The sequence below is a fragment of the Diadema antillarum genome, unplaced genomic scaffold (assembly GCF_040938485.1).
Source record: "Diadema antillarum isolate AM-2024a unplaced genomic scaffold, OU_Dant_1.0 seq00001144_RagTag, whole genome shotgun sequence".
Classification (NCBI taxonomy): domain Eukaryota; kingdom Metazoa; phylum Echinodermata; class Echinoidea; order Diadematoida; family Diadematidae; genus Diadema; species Diadema antillarum.
In genome coordinates this window covers 1-15372 of record NW_027271956.1, presented here as the reverse complement: position 1 = coordinate 15372, position 15372 = coordinate 1, and the positions used below count along the sequence as shown (strand labels likewise).

The 15372-nt window shown below is 38.7% G+C and overlaps 1 protein-coding gene across 1 annotated transcript; it reads left to right on the top strand.

Annotated features, from left to right (window-relative positions):
• The first annotated feature begins 379 nt into the window (after nucleotides 1-379).
• Nucleotides 380-11880, top strand: LOC139744174 (18S rRNA (guanine-N(7))-methyltransferase-like). Its single transcript, XM_071654627.1, has 10 exons — nucleotides 380-436; nucleotides 2515-2552; nucleotides 3702-3797; nucleotides 5601-5683; nucleotides 5867-5963; nucleotides 8480-8576; nucleotides 9117-9253; nucleotides 10022-10070; nucleotides 10559-10710; nucleotides 11603-11880. Exons 1-10 carry the CDS (start codon nucleotides 392-394, stop codon nucleotides 11658-11660), a joined length of 852 nt encoding a protein of 283 aa, XP_071510728.1. The 5' UTR covers nucleotides 380-391; the 3' UTR covers nucleotides 11661-11880.
• The last annotated feature ends 3492 nt before the right edge of the window (nucleotides 11881-15372 follow it).

The following is a 15372-nucleotide window of genomic DNA, read 5'->3' as shown; positions in this document are numbered from 1 at the left end:
AAAATCAAACACAGTAAAATAGAAAACGAAAGCTTACCAATCGTTCCGGAAAAGTAAAAGTAAAAGTAAAGTAAAGTAAGTAATGACTGCGGCCCTCAGTTACAGCAGCTGTTCTCCGGATCTGCGCCGCAGGTGGACCCCATGTGCCGTGCATGCCTGCTATCTACGTGCTGGGCGAGGTCGCGTGCACGTGTACGTATGACCATGGAATTGTACAAAACACACACACAGCACGTGTTCAGGTGGTTACTGTGCTGTTTTTCTATCTAGCTGGATGATTGCGCAAGCGATTTGCCGGCAAGTGTGTCGAGGATTTCTACTCTCAAGAGCCCGTTCACAAATTATTGGTAAACCCACCGTTGATAGAACTTCAAGAAAATTTCACATCACTATGGCATCTAGTCGGAGACCGGAGCATACGGCTCCTCCAGAGATGGTAAAAGAAAACATTTACAGTGCAGTGGTAGTAGATATCAAGTTGGGACGATTGGTAGTCCCACATCTGGATTTCTGCGTCATGCGCATAAAGTCCCATGCTCATAAAGTCATAATAAATTTATATATTTCTTCTCCTTCTTCTTCTTCCTGTTCAGTACAGTCCACCTTTGGTGTATTGTCGTACTGTTTATTTATTGATTGTAACGTTTTGGCTTCGTAGAATTCAGGTGTCAAGGTAAAAGAAAAATTACACACATTAGATGCTACAGTATTCAGTAATTTACACATCATGGCACATGATCATAATAATACATAAATGCATGTAGGCACTTAACAACTCTTCTTCTTCTTCTTCTTCTTCTATAATCTTCAAAGGGCTATAAAATGCAGCCTATCACGATCTACAGATCTACAATAGATGAGTACTAGATCTAGATCTAGTCTTTAGTGTTAACTAACTGTCCAGCCAAGTCGCTGTTAATGTTCTTCGCACAGCGTCTGGTCGGGCTATCGCGTAATATTGATAATAAACTAACTGTTAGGTAAAATTAATGTTAGATCGATCTAACGTTATGTTATGTTAGATGGTAGATCTAGAATCTTCTCATTGAAAAGCGTAATTAAATGCCCAGTTAATAATACAATTTTATTGCCATTGTGAAGAAAGCACTTTTCATCTTGAGGTCTCACTTTGCCTGTGTCGTGAATAACGTGATGCTATGGTTGTGCCATGAAATGTTTTTTTACCAGCATCTGTGTCGAACGTTTGATAGAGCACCAAGTAAATCTACATTTATCATCACGCTTACTGAGGTCAATAGATAAAGTTTACAATATTTAAAGTAAATTAAAGACTAGAGAGTAGAGGCTTGCATGAGCTAGTGTGAGTTGTATAGAATCTACTGGAGGTAAAGATCGCGGAGCATGCGCGTATTGCATAGGGATTGTAGTTAAGAACGGCTTTACTCTAGTTACGACAGTGCATGGCAGACACTCTGCGAATCGGTCGGGCTATGGTGGAGGTAACCCCGGGGCGCTCCTTGTACACAGTTTATGGTAGAGGCAGCCACAGTAAGATGAAGAAATGGAATTTACAAATTTTGTTGCACTGCACTGTCGGAATTGTTTTGGTTTTGATATGTTAACTCTTTATGTGTCACATTTGCACACCCAACTCAGTTGACGGCGTGCCAAGTTCGCATTATATTGTGCTCAAATGCACAAACCTGCCCCAAGCAATCAATAGATTGCCAAAATATCGCAGTAGGTACAATGAAAGCATTTCCCTCAGTTCCATTCCTGTGTCAACGCTGTGACATGTAGCTTGCATTTTATGTGGTGAATGACTATCAAGTGGTGTTCCCTTCTGGATTTGCAAGTAACTTCTAAATTTCTGTCACAGTTTTGAGTACGAAAGTCATGCTTCTACAATAATGTAGCTACTGGTCATTTGAAAGATAAACAATCATAGATTTGTTACATACACTGCAGATATACAATTTACATCAAAGCAAAGCTTGTCATTTTCTCTACACCTTTGCTCATTACTTGTCCATGGTAATAAAAATATATGAGACTTACATAGATTTGAAAAACAGAATGTTTTCCCAAGGCATGAATATGTTGCTGACTCAGAATATTAAATGTGGCACATGGGGGATTTACACCATGGCATGTCAAAAGTTGGAAGTGCATCTACACGCGTAGATTGTTTGCTGAAGTTATTATTGATGTGGTATCAGAATGATGATGACAATGCAGAGGGTGGACATGATCCTTGTAAAGGGTAATAACTTGATGGATGTAAAGGTAGTATTAGACTATTACACACTGTTTTCTTAACTTTATTCAAATTATAGTGTTCTAAATCCTAGTATAATGATGTTAACTGTTCTTACTCTACTCTTTGGTAAGTTCAAGGCTACAAGGCACCAATTGTATTTATTTATTCATTAGTTTGCTTATTTGATGGCTTTAGTAGGGGAGGTAGACAAGCCAGAAATTCTATGGAAAGTTGAGATACCAATGGTTTAAAACTTAATGATTAATGTATGCCTCTCCCTCTCTCCTTGGCAGTTTTATAATGATGAAGAAGCCAGAAAGTATACCAGCAAGTGAGTATTCCTCAGAATTTTTACCCCAACTCGATGCCTGCCTCACCTCTTTGTAAGCCAGCATTAAATTCAAATGTTTAAGCTTCTGCCTACCTTTAATTGTAGTGGGCAAGCTTTCGTCCTACTCCTGAGGACTTTCTCAAGCCTTATGCAGTGAGGTGTTGTCTTGCTGCCGTTGCCTGTCTTTATTGATCACTGGACCATATGTAGACCATAGACCTTAGAAGTAGACTAGTCCACCCAAGAGACAAAGTCCCGAGACAAACAAGGTCAGGCATTGTATATAAGATCACTTGTGCTGATTGCCACGATTGCTACATCAGAGAAACTAGCAGAACCTTGAATGAGAGACTTACAGTAAGGAACACAAAAGGGCACTGAGACTCAACAACCCATCACACTGGGCGGTAGCTGAACACGCCTACAATACAGGACATAACATTGAATGAGATGAGGCTCTCATCATTGACTTCGAAAGCAATGGGTTGAAAAGAAAAATAAAGGAATCACTTTGGATCAGAAGGATTAATCCAGCTCTCAATAGAGACTCTGGCTATACCCTTTCACCCATCTATGGTCCAGTGATCAACAAAGATAGGCGACAGCAGCAAGACAACACCTCACTGCATAAGGCTTGAGAAAGTCCTCAGGAGTAGGACAAAAGCTTGCCCACTACAATTAAAGGTTGGTAGAAGCTTAGACATGTAAATTTATTGTCATCCCCAACCAATGAAAGTTTTCAGTAAGCCAGCATTGTGTACATGGCGCTGGGTGACCTTCACCCAATAATAAAGGCATTTGAAATAACTGTAAATCATGTGGCAAATGGAACCAACATCTATCTTCAAAGTGCAAGTTTGACTAGAATAGTACCTAGGATTGTTTTATCATTAATCATCTCATATTAGCATCAACCTGTTATTTATGTAGCTCTCATTGCTATGTATGGTCAGATCAGGCCTCCATGGTAGGCTAAAATTTTGTTGTTTTTTCCAACAATTTGCTGAACATGTTTTGCTCAAGATTCTCTTTATAAAGAAAGGTTGCAGTTTGCTGCAGTACAACATTAGCAGAAATGGTTTCATGTTTGTAATGGCGGTTTGATACGACAGTCATTATGGCACTTCATTGATACTTTTCTTTTCTCAGCTCAAGAATGATTGCAATTCAGATGACGATGTCTGAGAGAGCCATAGAACTCCTAGCACTGCCAGCAGACACACCATCATATATCTTGGACATTGGGTAATTATTACAGATATCACCCTTCCACCACAGCTAGGAAGCAGAAGGCAAAAGTAATTTTTGAAAGAAATGGATGATGTACTGGGGAGGGTAACTAATCAGTCATATTTATGATATCTAAAATTCTAGTTATTGATAAAGAAGTGCTGGAAGAAAAGGTATGGCTTACAGCCTTGCTGTATTTCAGGTGACCACAAGTTTTTCTTTTGTGTACATCTATTTTAGTACAAGTTACATGGTTACCATTCCCAACACATATTTTTGTTATGTACAAAACATGTGTCATATCAGCCATGTATACGGTAACCCACTAACATGTTTCCACCATCAGTTAGTAGAGGTATTTTCTTTACTTTGAAAAGGTAAATGTTGCTTTGAAATGAATAATTATATTGTTATTCCTTTTCTAGAATTTGATTTAGCATATAATGCTTGATGTTCACAAACTCCCCATTTGTAAACAAAATATCAACTTTTTACCTTTAAAATAATTTGTGTTTGTTTGATTGTTTGTTTGCTTGTTTGTTTGTTTGTTTGCTTGCTTGCTTGCTTGTTTGCTTGTTTGCTTGCTTGCTTGCTTGGTTGTTGTCCCCGCCGAACGAGTTCGAGCAGGGGACTATGAAACGGGCTCCGTACGTGTGTGTGTCCGTGTGTCCGTCCGTCCGTCCGTCCGTCCGTCCGTGTGTCCGTGTGTCCGTCCGTGTGTGATCAAAATCTTCAATTTGCTACTTCTCTGTCATTTATGAGCCAATTTTGATTCTGTTTGCTTTATATGATAGCACTACATGGGAGCTTTGAAACTTCTACACAGAATTTCAGTCGTGACCTTTGACCTTGACCTTTGACCTATATTGTACATTTTGCTACAAAATGCTACTCCTTCGCCATTTCTAACCCGATTTCGATTCAGTTTGCTTTATGTGATGGCACTAGGTGAAGGCTTCAAAACTTCTACACAGAATTTTGACCTTTGACTTCTTTGACCTTTGACCTTGATTTTTGACCTGTATTGTACATTTTGCTACAAAATGCTACTCCTTCGCCATTTCTAACCCGATTTCGATTCCGTTTGCTTTATGTGATGGCACTAGGTGAGGGCTTCAACACTTCTACGTACAGAATTTTGACCTTTGACTTCTTTGACCTTTGACCTTGATTTTTTTGACCTATATTGTACATCTTGCTACAAAATGCTACTCTTTCGCCATTTCTAACCCGATTTCGATTCCGTTTGCTTTATGTGATGGCACTAGGTGAGGGCTTCAACACTTCTACACAGAATTTTGACCTTTGACTTCTTTGACCTTTGACCTTGATTTTTTGACCTGTATTGTACATTTTGCTACAAAATGCTACTCCTTCGCCATTTCTAACCCGATTTCGATTCCGTTTGCTTTATGTGATGGCACTAGGTGAGGGCTTTAACACTTCTACACAGAATTTTGACCTTTGACTTCTTTGACCTTTGACCATGATTTTTTGACCTGTATTGTACATTTTGCTACAAAATGCTACTCCTTCGCCATTTCTAACCCGATTTCGATTCCGTTTGCTTTATGTGATGGCACTAGGTGAGGGCTTCAACACTTCTACACAGAATTTTGACCTTTGACTTCTTTGACCTTTGACCTTGATTTTTTACCTATATTGCACATTTTGTTACAAAATGCTACTTCCGGCGGGGACATATATTACGCACCGCGTAATTTCTACTTTTCCTTGTTTTTAAATGCCATCTTGGCAGCCTTGCATTGAATGTTTGCACAGAAACAAGAGATATCAATCATCTGCCTTGTTTTTCAGATGCGGTTCAGGTCTGAGTGGTGAAGCATTGACTGAACAGGGACACCACTGGGTGGGACTGGACATCAGCCCCAGTATGCTTGGTAAATAGTGGACATTTATTTGTGGAGAGATTATTGAATCTTACTTTACTCTTCCTATGTGGGTCCTTATTTTTAGCCAGGCCATTGTCTTTGTTACTTGATCTCAAATTTTTAGTACACTAGGCTGTGACTTTAGTTTCCTTTACTTGACTCTCTGTTCTATCCAATATATTCTTCCATCAGACATTGCCATGGAGAGAGAGGTTGAGGGGGACGTCTGTCAGGCCGACATGGGACAGGGAGTCTTCTTTAAACCTGGAACATTTGATGGTGCCATCAGGTGATTGAATGACATGTTTACCATTCTTACGTTGTAACTTTGTTTAAACAAAGACTCCGTAGTGTAGGGATACCTTGCAATGGGAAGACTGGCCCGCCTCGAATGACAGTGCACTCCCATTGTAGCAAAATTTTGTTACTTCGAAATAAAAATTCAGGACCTGGAATTGTTACCTATATATCTTCAAATACTTCATTTGTTTGGCAATAACGAAATTTCAGTATGATGAAAGAAATCTGATGATCCCAAGGACTTTGTCATAACAGGAGTAGCCTGTATTTAGAAATTCCCATGATGCATTGCGTACAAAATGAAATTTGATGTTACTGATGAGTGTATTCAGCACAAATATTTGCTGACGAGCACTTCTATTCGAGCAGGCTTGCACTGGTCGGGATTTTTTTTTTATGTAACCTGATGGGTGTCAAATGAAGACTGATCAGTCGGGCCAACTTTGTCTTCCTGTACTATCAGGTCTTTAACGCATTTCATTACCAGGTAGGAATCAAGGCTTATAAAGAAGTTAAAATCAAACATCTTTTAGATTATATAGGGCTGAGCAAATTTATTTTGAAACACAATGAAAAGACACCACTTTCCCCAGCAGAGAATCTAACCCAGGAGAGGATTGTTAGAATGTAGGTCTGTTTTCTCGAGCTTATGGCTTCTGAGAATGTGTTACAGTGCACTCCCGTTGTAACGAAATGCTTGGGACTGGCCGTTTTCTTTCGTTATAACGAAATTTCGTTATAACCGAACAAATACAAATAATAATGAAGACAAGAAAACCACGCCTATATCATATTCTGTTTGTTGAATATTCATCATGCACTTGAAAACTATGTGAAATGGGATAGTACCTTTTTATGCCTCCGCAACGAAGTGGCCGGAGGCATTATGTTTTCGGGTCGTCCGTCCGTCCGTCCGTACGTCCCGTCTGTCCCGTTTTGTTTTTGTCGATATCTCAAGAACCGTGTGGTGGTTTTACATCAAACTTGGTATGAGGGTATATCCTTGGGGGATAATACTTTGTGTGGATTTTAGGGTCACAGGGTCAAAGGTCAAAGGTCACAGGTTATTTTGTGAAAAAAAATTGAAATTTCATGTTTTTCTCCATATCTCGCAAATGGTTCAAGGTATCTTCATGGAACTTAGTATATATGCTTGTACTGATGGGCAGTGATTATCTAGGGAAGTTGGGGTCGTGGGTCAAAGGTCAGGGGGTCAAAGGTCAAGGTCAACTCCTCAAAATATCACTACCACGGTACTTTCCTTAGAATGCAATATGCCTGAAGGTTTTTTTTTTTTTTTTAACTTGATGTATGGCATGTATTACCCAATATATATTTTTGGGGAAGTTTCTTGCCAAAAGGTCAAAGGTCAAAGGTCAAGTGAAAGTGCTAAATTGCACTTTTTCCTCCATATCTCGAAAGTAACTCCAGGTATCATCATGAAACTTACATATTTATGCATGTTCAACCTAACAGTGATTCTCTTTGGAACTGTGAGGTCAAAGGTCAAAGGCCAGGTTTAGATAATGCTATTTTCCCATTTGATACTGAAATTATACTTTTCCTCAATACCTTGAAAATTACTCAATGCATAAACTTATAAAAGGGTCAAAAGTCAAGTAAAAATCATCAGTTCCCCAAATACCTGCACTCTGACATTTTAATCATTCATCCAATTGAACCTAGTTCTAGGAAAGTGAACATTCAGCACATTTGTGTCAAACCTGTCCTTTTAATATTTTGCCAGTTGTGTGAAACTGTCATCACACATTGTCAAGACATTGTACTATAGACCTATTAGGAGAACCATGCATTATGGCGGAAGCATATCAGTAGCCGTAGCGATATGTCTAGTTAATTCAATTATTTAATGTGCGTGATACAATGAGCGAACACACAGTAATGTGAAGCGTTTGTCCATGCAGACACGCTATAAATTCTTGATCCGCTACGTATTTCGAAAGCGATTGGCATTTCGTTATAACGGAGCACATTTCTTTTGTTTTTCTTTGTCAGTGGCGCTCGGAAAAGACTTTGTTATAATGAAAATTTCGCTATAACCGTGTTCGTTATAAGCGAATTTTGTATCCTAGACTTTAGTGGCGATAATTATGGGACCAGAAGTTTTACTTCGCTATAATGAAATTTTGTTATAACCGTGTTTGTTGTAACGGGAGTGCACTGTATTCCCCTGGATGTCAGCACTCAAATGATGTATCTTACATAGTCATGAAAGTTGTTGTTGCAATGAATAGAAAAATAATATTTTTGAGTGTTTGGAAGTGTGCATATTAATCTTTTGGTGAATCCATTGTTCATATTGTCCAGACATATTTTCTTCCTTGGGTTAATTACTCCTGCTGATTTGAAATACTTGAATATCATCACAACAGAAGAACATTATGACTGGAGACAACATTGGGTGTCGGTGATGAGGTCTGTTTACTGTTCTTCTGTGCATTATTTGTGTTTGAGTGTGTTACCTGTGTTTTGTTCTCTCCACAGTATCTCAGCCTTACAATGGCTGTGTAATGCTGACAAGAAATCACATCACCCACCTAAAAGGTTGTACAGATTCTTTTCCACACTCTATGGTGCCCTGGTGAGTCTTCTTCTCATTGCTGTGTGTAGAGAAAGGATGTTGTTGTTGTTGTTTTTTTCTAGTAGATTTTTTTCTTGTAGATTTTGTTGGATGTTTATGAAATGTACATGTATGCGAATGATAGTCAATGATTTATTCATAAAATTACATATAAGTGTGTCATTACATGCAGCTTTCACGTTTCTGCATGCAAGCAGTGTACCATTGTACACTGTTGGTTGAAGACATTGCAAGAACTGAAAGTGTCCTTTTTTTAACCCATCCCATGTGAAATTCTCAAATATCCACAGGCTTTGTCCATTGAATGCTGGGTTTTCACAGACACAAGGTGAATATCTCTGCTCATTGTTATTGGTGAGATACAGCCAAGGTTGATTACAGTAATGTGTCACATGGATTTGCATCAGGAAAATTGTCTTTGGCAGCAATATAAACAGTCTTTTCATTATGATATGATGAAATGATCTAAACATTCTATTGTAAGCATGATTTAATGTAATTCATTGTTTTGTTCTTTTGTCCCATTTTACTGTATTTCAGAGGAGAGGTGGTCGAGCTGTTTTCCAGTTCTACCCGGAGAACCCCAGCCAGCTGGAACTCATCACATCTCAGGCAATGAGGGCAGGCTTCACCGGAGGGCTGGTCGTTGACTTCCCCAACAGTACCCGGGCCAAAAAGTGAATATGTCTAGAAATATTGTATTGTGTGCCATTTGTATTGATCTGTGCTCTTGTACAGATCACCCCACCCTCCCAATTGTGTGTCATGATGTAAACAGCAATGGTTATTCATCAAGAAGTTCAAGTATTCAAAAACAGTCAAACCTGTCTATAGGGGCCACCCAAGGGAGACAAAAAGAGTGGCTGTTATAGACAGGTAGCTGCTATAGACCAGTTCTCTAACATCAATGTCATCATGTGTATCTCTCACATACATGCACGTATATGTGTATGAGTATGCACATGTTTCATGCATTTTATTGCACTTTAGCTTGAATACAGCAAGTACGCTTTTCGAGGGTGCATTATTACTGTGTCTGAATGCCATGCATGACCGGCACAGCTGTAAAGCAGGGAAAACATGCTGAATTACTGACTTTGTGTCTGTGTACAAGATCTTCCTTAACATGGCTTTTTTTCTCAAAGGGGGGGGGGGGGGGGGGATTTTTCAGTGGCCACATTCAGCTGGTGGCCGCTTTAGACAGGTGGCCACAAAGGCAGGTTTGACTGTATGTGTATTTGGGCATACCACTGCTGAAGCATGTGTTGTTTATAAGCTAGGTATCAATGTTGATGAGTTTATTTGCAGGTGCTAACAATATGTATTTGTATGTGCCCAGAATAGCAATGTGTAAGAAGTGTCAAGGGTTTTGCTAAATGATTTGAACATGTGATGAGCAAGATGTGATTAAAACTAAAGATATCTCTTTGCATTTTCCATTGCAGGATGTTCCTGTGCTTGTTTGCTGGTGTGTCAAATCCACAGCTACCAAAAGTAAGTTTCACTTGAAAATACATGTACTTGAATAATACTGCCATTTTCATACGTTTAAGATGGTAATATCCTTTTATTTATGACATCTTGTTTTGTTGTCTGGTTTTATTTTCAGTTGAAATAAACCGTAGGAGATCATAAATGAAGCATACTACCTTCTTACTTGTTCATTCTTTTATTTTCATCTATCTATCCCGCAATCTATCTTTCTATTGAACTATCTAACTTTGTATCTGTTCATCTGTCTTTCTATGTCTATCTGTCTGTTAGTATCTATCTATCTATCTATCTATCTATCTGTCTGTCTGTATCTGTCTATCTATCTATCTGTCTATCTGTTGGTATCTATCTATCTATCTATCTGTCTGTCTGTCTGTATCTGTCAATCTATCTATCTGTCTGTCTGTTTTTATCTATCTTTCTGTATATTTATTTATCTATCTAGTAATCAATATGTTATTTGTTAATTGTTAATTCTATGTTTCCAGGCCCTTGGAACGGAATCAGGACATGGTGTGCAAACACAGGCCTCCTTCACAGACTCCAGGATGAGGTTTAAGAACATGAAGGGAAAGAATGTGAAGAAGAGTAGAGACTGGATCTTGGAGAAGAAAGAGAGAAGGAGAAGACAAGGAAAGGGGTGAGTTATCACCGGTGTAAACAGGGTACCCTGACTGGGAGAAAACTGATGCAGATGTGAATGATGCTGCACCACTTCTGCAACCAGGGTATGCACCGAGGGCAATGAGTTGGCTCAGTCTTTAGTGCGTCTGCCTCACGATCCTAAGGACCCTGGTTCAATTCTATGGTCCCACTGAGCAATGTTGTGTGTAATCGTACCGTCCTCTCTAGTAAGAGGCAAAACACTCTGTCCTTCAGAAATGGCATACAATGGAGTTCCTGTGTGTGAGAGAGTCACAACTCATGCACGTAAAAGATATCCCACTTCATTTATTCACCGCAAAGAGCAGGGTGTTTAACCCGGTGAAGTAGTCCAGCCTTACATCCAACTGGACCCCATGGAAGACCAGCTTTTGCAGCTGAATATGGGCTATCCAGCCATCTTCTCAGATGGAAATGAAACAAACAAACAAACAAAACCGATACTAGTAGAGTGCGATAACATTTTTAAAGTCTACATTTCAAATTTCAAGGTCGTTTCATTATTCCATCCTGAGTCATTCTAAATGGTAATCTCTTAGAGTTTCTGTCACACTGTATGTTAGGATTAGCAAAATCATTGTGATCTGTGCACATCTAGCGAGGAAGATAATGATACTTGAATGTATATAATGGACTTTACTGTCTGTTTACTTTACGTTGAGTTGTTCACTCTAGTACCTTTGATGCCTCATGGTTAAAGCAGTAGGGAAGAAAATTAAAAGTTTCCCTTTGTGAAAATCACAACTACGTAAGCAATTTTCATTTAGTAACACATTGAATGTAGAATACTGTGCTGTCTGACTGTGTTATTTTAAGGAAGTCCCTGCAATCTCTTGCTTCTTGTTTTCTTCTCACAATTGTTCACCCAGGGATGTGAGGCCAGACTCTAAGTACACAGGAAGGAAGCGCTCTGGAAAGGCGTTCTGAACGGGGCCATTGGACGTCTTGCTTACACCTACGAACAAACACTAAGAACCAGAGATGAGAAACATTACAGGTGCATGAGCTGTGTATGAACTTTTAGGCAGCTGCTTCTGCTGAGAGCAAGACCCCGTTCACACTTTGGAAATCAGGAGTAGTTCTAGTCGGAGGAAGACTTTTTGAAAGACTGTTTGCATGACTGGCAACCATAGACAGATGTTTCAAAATAGGATCGGAACATTGCTGTCGCATGTGTAGTGAATAAACTTTCAGGCTGTTGTGAATAAGAGAAAAGCCTTTTTCACACCCACGACGGTCAGAGCAGAAGAATGACACTATCCATAGCAAATATACACATTTTAGGCTTGAGTGTGAAAGTGTAATCTTGCCATTAAGTGTTGCCCCAGAGCACTCGCAAGAGACTACTGTAAACAGTATGATGTGGGCACTTATTACATACCTAGAATCTTTATGTGTATAGGCATGGCTCGACACTAACTTTTTTGTGTCGTGGCCCGATGGGGCCACCAAAATCCTAAATTTCAAATTTTTGGTGGCCCGAGAGAAAAATCTGGTGTCCCGAAAAAAAAAAACAATAAAAAACATTAAAAGTCCTTTTTGTTTAATGAGTCGAATATTTAAGTTTCATGATAGTAAGAATTAGAAGTTGGACATATCTACTCATAAATAAACTTCAACAAACTTGCAACACTCACTCTCAGGCACTCATTCAGTCTTTTTCATCCATCCTTTACACAAATTTAACTGCTAATTTCCGGCGCACAAAGTTACAAATTTATTGACATACTTTTCAAAAAATTTTGGTGGTCCGAGGCGGGCCACCAAATTTGCCCTTTTTTCAAATTTGGTGGCCCGACTTTCATTTTTGGTGGCCCCAGGCCACCGGGCCACCGTTAGTGTCGAGCCCTGGTATAGGGTTCAATCATGACCAAAGCTTATTTTACAACCCTCATAGGTTTAGGGAAACGGCATAAAAGAGATATTACAAATCAATTTCCTTATTCATGTCTTTTCTTTCCCATTTTCTTTGGATATGTCTTTTTACTTTTGGGTGTTTTTTTTTTTAATCATTACATGAGCATATAACTGGTTCATCCTTATTAGGGGCATATAATTTAACCAAAACTCAACTGATGGTGTTACACGTATCAGTCACATTCTTTGTTGGGATGTTGTAGTTTTTCTCTTTTTTTTCCTTTTTTTTTTCTTTCTTTCTTTCTTTCTTTTTTTTGCCACATAAGGTTACAGTGGTCAAGTCTCTTTCCAAGATGTGGTTAGTTGTGATTGATAAAGATCAAAGTGATGAGCAACAATGGGGCAAGTGGTTATAGCAGGAATGCTGGCTGAAGGAGTTCACTCTCTTTTTGTTGGGTATTGGGGAAGAATACTCACTTTAATAGGTTGTCCACAGTGTGTGCTTTGGGTAAATATAGCTTTCAAGAAATTCTAGGGAGTTTGGGTGCAGAGTCAGCTGTTTCCATCTTATGATGGTAGTGTACATGTTTGTGTCAGACATTTCAGTATTTTTCTCACTCAAAAATTGGTATGAATCTTCCATACTTTGACTTACTGACACTCACATGTAATCTTCCATACATAAAAGAACAGTTCTCAGTATAACAACTAAGACTGGCTCTATACAGCTGCATTTCATGTATGTGACATTTACAATGGATTCTGGAAAATTCTAGAAAAAGGGTGGACAGGTTTAATGAGGAGCTCACATTTAGGAGAAATGCCCATGAATATGTGGACATCAGAAACTACGATATTTGTACATTGTAGTTTTCAACTATGTGTAGTAATTATTATGGTGTTGTGAGTGAGATCTGTGGAAGGTAACATCTGTAGTTTTGACCATTTGTACTGTGTCTTTCACAATAGAGTGCCACAGTCGATAAACAAAACTTGGCAAGTGCCAAAATCAGGTAAACCTTGTGTGCGGGCTCCCTGAAGGCATCACCTTATAGTTATAATTATTGGCGAGTATGGGGGAAATGCAGGGTCTAGGGCAATTACTCCCTGGGCAATCACCCCGCACCCTTTCCCTGGCCCTAATCCTGATCCTAATCCTAATCCTAATCCTGAACCTAACCCTAACCCTATTCCTATTCCAAACTCCTAACCCTAAACCTAACCCTAACCCTAATCTTTACTCTAACCAATTACCACTAACCAGTATTTGGCCGGGGGGTAATTGCCCGGATACGGAAATACAGAATGTCTCCCATGAAGAGTTTGAAAATGCTGTTCTTGGAGGTTGTTATTGTCTGAAAAGGCACTCCTAGAAATGTCGCATAACATTATTTTCTCAGTTTCAAACACCGTACATTGCACTCTTTTGAGACGAAAATAAAGTATAAAGTGCACTGTATTAATGAAACAATGTAAATATTCAGGTCCCAAAATTATCATCTATAATATATCTTTATATAATTAATTGTTGGACTGGAACAAAATTTCAATGCACTGTATACTGAAAGAAAAATGTTGGTCTCCAGGACTTCCTTATAGCAGGAGTTTCTATAGATGAAAAAAAAAAATAATAATGATGATGGCACCAAAAGCATCATCATTCTCATTAATGTGCCCAGTGTGTACATGTATGAGAAATTGTTTGCCAAGGTGAGAATATTACAAATGATCCACTATCAAGAAATGATTTTTATTCAATATGTGGACTGGAATATTACACTTTGTATGTGATTGCACAATATGTCAGGACTGAAAGTTTTTTTGTTTTTTTTTTTAGGGGGAGAGGAAGCTGCAATAAATCCAATATTGAAGAAACAGTGGAAGTTGCTTTGTAACAAAAGCAATAGGTCAGTGAAAATTTTGAGCAAATTGAAAGAGCAAAGGAATTGTGTATCACCCATATAATGCTGCAGGCACGATCAGAAGTCCATTATGAAGCACCTCCATGACGTTGTATACGATTATTGGCTATATACAGCTGTATCAAGTACCATAGTCACCACTCCCCGTAGTCTAACTTGGCACATAATGGTTTCTCGTAGAGGAGCTGTGTTTCACTGAATACATTTGATCCTCACACTGGGACTCAGTAGCTCCTCTGACACCCGGCCCCTTGATAATTGAGTTCATTGAGCTCTCTGGGCCCTGTTTCATAAAGCTGTTTGTGAAATTACGCACGACTTCACAAATGACTTAAATATGGCAAGCCAAGTGGATTTTCTAATCATTATTAATTTCAATAGCTAAAGTTGAAATTTGCAGATGATAATGATTATTCTTATATGTTAGCACACTTTTTCATTGGAAAGTGTTTTTTTTTTCCCCAATGTAGATGAAATGTTGACATACAGTCATACTTTGTTACATTTTGTAAAACATAAGGATAACAAAATGGGCACACATATTGGTACGTGTACTTTAAATCTCAATTTCAGCATCATGGAACAAACAGTATGTCATACATGTACTTTGTTTTCTGTTGAGGCATCAGTTTGAAATAAGTTATAAATACAGTGTACATTCATTAAAAAAAAAAATAGTCTCTACGTACACCATCATACTTTATGTTGTATGTATTGCGTACCATGCATGTATGTCTGTTCTGTCAAGTGTGTGTGAAGTTGGTTGTACATGGAGTAATGCGAGTGTCAAATTGTATTTGCATATGGCTAGGATGGAATTTAAGGGTCCCACTCATAACTTGGGTTTTCATGGTACAGTG

Coding starts and splice junctions, on each gene's coding strand:
- LOC139744174 (XM_071654627.1), top strand. CDS start 392: ATGGCATCTAGTCGGAGACCGGAGCATACGGCTCCTCCAGAGATG. Junction 437..2,514: donor ATACGGCTCCTCCAGAGATG/GTAAAAGAAAAC, acceptor TCTCCTTGGCAG/TTTTATAATGATGAAGAAGC. Junction 10,711..11,602: donor AGGAGAAGACAAGGAAAGGG/GTGAGTTATCAC, acceptor TTGTTCACCCAG/GGATGTGAGGCCAGACTCTA.